The sequence below is a fragment of the Salmo salar genome, chromosome ssa01 (assembly GCF_905237065.1).
Source record: "Salmo salar chromosome ssa01, Ssal_v3.1, whole genome shotgun sequence".
NCBI classification, from domain to species: domain Eukaryota; kingdom Metazoa; phylum Chordata; class Actinopteri; order Salmoniformes; family Salmonidae; genus Salmo; species Salmo salar.
The window spans coordinates 131,746,917-131,752,916 of record NC_059442.1 but is presented as its reverse complement, the minus strand read 5'-3'; the positions used below and the strand labels follow the sequence as shown (position 1 = coordinate 131,752,916).

Genomic DNA, 6,000 nt, shown 5'->3' with positions numbered 1-6,000 from the left:
TTATGTGTTCTTAACTGACTTGCCTAGTTAAATAAAGGTAAAATAAAAATGTCTCATTTCAACACATAATCCAATGTGATATGGTGACGTAATGGTTTTACCAAACCCTGTGCATTCACATCATATCCGTTAGATGGAGACAAATCACATGTAACTCACGGTACACGCAGTTTCCCATCAAGGAATACCAAGAGAAAGTGGTACAGTATTTTGTATTTGCCCCCAATGAGACATCAAATAAAATTTTATTTATCACATGCGCCGAATACAACTGGTGTAGACTTTAAAGTGAAATGCTTACTTACGAACCTTTCCTTACGATGCCTAGAACTCTACATCATGCAAGTTTCAATGTCTGCTACTAAAAAATACCTTTGGAAGGGGGACATTAAATATGGTGCTTGATCAAAATAACATTCCAGAAACTTAATTCTGTACTATTTGGTCTGTATTTCTTATAAGCATGTTATATCCCATCTATGACCAGAATAATTATGGGGAAAATGAGCTCAATATAGAATAATTAATTACACTTTTTCAACTCATTGGTGTGGAAAATATATACATAAAATATAATGGAAAACAGTTGTCTTCTCTGGATTAAACATACATATTCCTTTATTTATTATTATCAATTTTCTTGCCAAGCAATAATAATAGCTTTTCCTCATCATGGTCAATAGAATCAATAACTTAACCAAGAAGGTGTGCTCAAAGGCTGACGCAGTATGTTCTAGGCGTTGTTGCTCTTTCCACACGTCCCTGAGCAGGAAGGACTGCAGTTCACGAGAACACGGGCGGAGAGAGTAGCAACTAGCGAGACATAAGGAGTGACCGTTCCCGTTGTTTGATTTCATGCATTGTTTGTTTGAATAAGGGACGCGATTGGATGCTACGATACCAGATAATGCGCTGGAGGGGCCAGCCGAAACGCTTGGGTTTTAAAATAGACTTGAAATTGCGGTAGGTTTCCCTTTTCATTGTGTGGTTCGCGGCCGTAGATAAAAGAAGATGCGTGAAGCGCTGTTGGCCAGGTCCAATCGTCTTGATAGGATTGAAAAGCATGTTTTCTTGCTCCTACTCGAAATGGAGTTACTGTCGTTTTCCCCGTTGTTTGTATTGTTGATGATAAGAACAATAAACGATGAAACAAGCACCTAGACCACCATGCGACCAGGATAACAAGGAGGGGTCGGTCTGCAAAGCCATGGAGGACAAGGAGAACAATCTCAAAACGGCTACGCTGTGGAGAGATGCTGCTGTCCGCTCTAGGAAGCTGCGAAGCAACCTGCGTCAGCTCACTATCTGCTCCAAAGACAGGGAGAGGATAATTCTACCTGAAAATATAAGTGAGATAGAGGTGCTCAATCTGGGCAATAACTCGCTGCACGAGCTACCAGAAGGATTGGGGGCTACCCTCACAAACCTGCGTATCCTTATCCTCCGCAGGAACAAATTTGTCACAGTGCCCTTTGTGGTGTTTGAACTAGGTCAACTTGTGGAGCTGGACATGAGCCACAACTGCTTGAGCCACTTCTCAGAGGATATAGGCCTGCTGAAGGGGCTGAAAAAGCTCTGCATCAGTCACAACAAGATCCAGTACCTGCCGTCACAGATTGGGGCACTGCAGTGCTTGGAGGAACTGGACATAAGCTTCAATGACATACGCGATTTCCCCAGGTCCTTCTCACAGCTCAAGAGGCTCCGTACTCTGGATGCCGACCACAACAACCTGGACCTGTGTCCCCCGGAGATTCTTTCCCTCAGTGACCTGGAGGAGCTCGACTGCTCTGGGAATACATTTGCGTGTCTACCAGGGGACATCATGAAGCTGCAGTTCATCAAGATCCTGTGGCTCAGCAGCATTCACATCTCCTCGTTACCTGACACCTTCTGTCAGCTGCACAACCTGGAGAGCCTGATGCTGGACAGTAACAACCTCTCAGCTCTGCCTCGTTCCTTTGGCAACCTGCAGAGACTTAAAATGATCAATCTTTCATCTAATGAGTTTGAGGAGTTTCCCCAGGTTATCCTAAACATCACAGGACTAGACGAGCTTTACCTGAGCAGAAATCAACTGTCTTTTGTCCCAGAAGAGATTGGCCAATTGCATAGGCTGGCAAACCTCTGGTTGGACAATAATAAGATTACTTATCTGCCTGACTCCATTGTGGAGCTAGAGAGATTGGAAGAGCTTGTTTTACAGGGTAATCAAATAGCCATACTTCCAGATAACTTTGGAAAACTCTCCAAGGTAAACATTTGGAAGGTGAAGGATAACCCCCTCATCCAGCCTCCCTATGAGGTCTGTATGAAGGGAATCCCCTATATCGCTGCCTATCAAAAGGAACTCACACATTCCCAGCTCGCTGTGAAGCCTAGATTAAAACTGGTCCTGATGGGAATGAAAAACGCTGGGAAAACACGGCTCAGACAGAGTGTAGTGAGTGAGCAGCAGGATGCCAACTCTGCTCAGGGGAACAAAGGGATTGATGTGACTAACTGGGTAGCGGACGCCGATCGCAGTCTTACGTTTTTAGTGTATGACCTGTCAGGGAAGCCAAATTATGACCTCATCAAACCTTTTTTTCTCTCACCCGGTGCTCTGTACATCCTTGTTGTGAATCTGAAAACGTACTCACCCAAGAGCTTTTACGCCCACGTGGGGTACTTCCTCCACCTCCTCAGTGCCAAAGTGCCCCACGCTGTGGTCTGCATGGTGGGCACACATACAGACTTGTGTGGAGACATGGAGGTGGAGGAGAAGAGCCTGGATATTCACAGACAGATTGCCCTGCAGGAGAAGTGGGACAGCCATTGCCTGCGGACCCTCGCCCAACAGGTGGACCAGGCCCTGGAACAGGGCTACAACATCCGCACCTCCAGCCCTCACATCCTCTTCTACGGCGTCACAGACAAGAACCTGAGGCGGAAGAAAGCCCAGCTGCAGTACATGCTGAACCACAGGCTGCAGCTCCTGTCTCCTGTCCTGTGTGTCAGCTGCACGGAGAGCCAGAGGAACATCCAGAGGCTGAGGGAGAAGCTCATGTCAGTGGCAGACCACAGGGACATCTTCCCCAACCTCCACCGCGTGCTGCCCAAGTCCTGGCAGATGCTGGAGGAGCTGCACTTTAAGCCCCAGGACCTGTGGCTCTCGTGGTGGGACTCGGCCCGCTTGGGCCTCCAGGCAGGACTCACAGAGGACCGCCTGCAGAGTGCCCTGTCCTACCTGCACGAGAGCGGGAAGCTACTCTACTTCGAGGACAGTCTGACACTAAAAGAGTACGTCTTCCACAACCTGCCACGCTTCATCGCCATCCTCAATGTCTTCTTCCAGAGTGATGAGTCCACGCTGCTGGAGAGGCTACTGTCAGATGGGGAGAGGGGGGACAAAAGGAGGGCCAGTGTGGTTATGGAGGGGGAGAAGGAAGAGGACCTCCGGGCTACCCATCTACAGCACCATGTGGAGGGCTTCCTCAGCCACGGCCTCCTGCCTTCCAACGTCATCCGGCTGCTCCTGAGACCTCTCATCCAGACCCAACAGGACCTCCACCTCATCATGGAGCTGCTGGAGAAGATGGGGGTCTGCTACTGCATCAACAAGCCCCGCAGCAAGCCTCTGAACGGGGCCACCGTCTGGTACAAGTTCCCAAGCTATGTCAGCAATGAGGAGCCCCATGCCGAGGCCTGGGTGAACGGGAGCTCAGTGGCTGCTAGTCCGTTCTTCTCTGTGGAGCAGCTGAAGATTGAATACAGCTTTCCCTTTCTCTTCCCTCCTGGACTGTTTGCACGCTACAGTGTGCAGATCAACAGCCATGTGGTTCAGAGGTCAGATGGGCGGCACCAGATATTTGCCTATCGTGGTAAAGTGCCTGTGGTAGTCAGCTACCGTCCGGCTCGGGGCAGGCTGCAGTCCGAGACACTGTCCATAGCCAGCCATGCCTCCCTGCCAAATATCTGGACTGCTTGGCAAGCGATAACACCACTGGTTGAGGAGCTGAATGTCCTACTGCAGGAGTGGCCCGGGCTCTATTACACTGTTCATGTTCTGTGTTCAAAGTGCCTCAAAAGAGGGTCACCCAACCCACACACCTTCCCAGGTAAATATGCTTTCCCCTCTCTGACTCTTTGATTCTCTGTCCCTCTCTTTCTCTGTCACATCCCTCTCTTTCTCTATCGAGTCCCTTGTCAAGCCTCCCAGAAGTAGGCACGTTTTCATTGGCACACTTTTAATTTAGCAAAGATGTGTAAAGGACTTTGTAGTTTACATTGCCCCACCCTAATTTTCATTATTTTAATGACAATATTGAGGGTTATATGTGGTGAGAGAAACTGGAAGTGTAAAATTATACTCAAGTATATCACTTACCAGTGGTTTAGAATCATCATGGCATTATGGAAATATCTCATGGAGGGGACATCTGATACAGGTGTTTTTCATGACATACTCCTCTCCTGGGATTCATTTGAATGGATGAAAGAGAATAACGAACTGCTAATAACAACAGATTTGTGTCAGCATCACGCTGTGGAATTACCCAACAGTGATATGTTCTGACCTATTATGAATGCCTCAAACAATCTTTGGAGGTTTGAGTGAGAAAGTGAAAGCCGTTCTGTACACTCATTCACTGCTCTTGTGCTATAGTCAAACAAAATAGGGGTTTATTGCTGTGTTTGTGTGAGGATGACTCATTAGGTTTAAGTTAAGTCAGTCAGTGGGGGATGGAGGCTACACAAAGGCTACAGTGCCGCTGTAGGTGACATTAGCTCAGCTAAGGGAGGGAGGGAGGGAGGAAGAGCTCCGTGGGCTCAAGCCCCACCTCTGATACACAAATTGGCCTCGGAGTTGTCTATTCTCGGCCTCTGGCTGAGTTCCTGGACAAGTTCTGACGTGGTGTTTGACTGACGGTTGCCGTGGCAACACACTGTGCCTTTATTGTCTTGGAATGTGTCTGTAGTAGATGGATCATACAGCACGAGCAAGCCCAATGTCGGCTCTTTTGTTACGATGCACAATGCTATCCAGACATCAGTAGACCAGTGTAAACTCATATGGTGAAATCAGTAAAGGTCTCCCTATTCATGCATTCGGTGGGAAGAAGTGTAGGCCTACAGTACATTGTCTCGTTACTGCTGCTAGTATGAGATTGATTTTGTTGTGATGTCATTGCATTACCTCCTCGAGTGCACTCTTTTGTATGAGAATAGAGCACCTACTCATTTTCCTGCTCCTATGAATGACAGAAAATCTGCCAGACTGATATCTTTCCCTTTTTTTTTTTAAATAGTGCTTTTAAATGGGCCTTTTCATACTGCAGATCTTGTTTGTGTCTTCTGCTGAAGCAGTCTGTAGTGCTGGAGCTATGCGCATACCAGGATTGTTGATATCGTCATTTAGGTGTGGTCCTGAATTGAGCAGGCAGCTGGGTCTTGGCTGGATGGGTAGCTACCCCATTCCCTGGCCCTCCTACCCTCATTTTATTTCTCCCTCTTTTCTTCTCTCTGTGTTAGTTCCCCACACTCTTGTTTTCACGCTTCAATCCCCACCTCTCCCTCTCTGGCCCAGGGAGGGCTTTGGCGGTCTTTTGTGGATTAGTTCACGTCTGCGGCGTGGCTGGTTTGAATCATTAGACATGAGACCGTGCTTTTTCAGAGCTGTTTCACTGGCGTGTCGATGCTTCCGGAGCAACCGTCTGTCTGACTGGCCCGGGAGCTGGGACACAGACCAGCCCCTACTATACTAATAGACTGGAGCTTAGCTAGGCACATAAACTGTCCGGTAGATTGAAGTAAGGCAGTTCTCTGGCAGATAGACTAGATGTCATATACTGTAGTAGAGACCTAGGAGGAACATGCGCACGGTTGTCGTTTGCCACACTTCGCAAGGCACAACACGTAGGGATTAAGTTTAGCAAGGTGATAGTCCTGTAGACACCGACAGTTTGTTTAACTGAGTAGTAACTAGATGGTGACTGCTTCGTGCTTATGTAAATGTGT

The 6,000-nt window shown here is 47.8% G+C and overlaps 1 protein-coding gene across 1 annotated transcript in view; it reads left to right on the top strand.

Annotated features, from left to right (window-relative positions):
* Window positions 1–726: 726 nt before the first annotated feature.
* LOC106563686 (malignant fibrous histiocytoma-amplified sequence 1 homolog) overlaps window positions 727–6,000 on the top strand; it is a 31,947-nt gene continuing 26,673 nt past the window's right edge. The window contains exon 1 of the mRNA XM_014129491.2: window positions 727–4,100. Coding sequence (XP_013984966.1) covers window positions 1,145–4,100 — 2,956 coding nt within the window. The 5' untranslated portion in view covers window positions 727–1,144. The remainder of the gene's footprint in view (window positions 4,101–6,000) is intronic.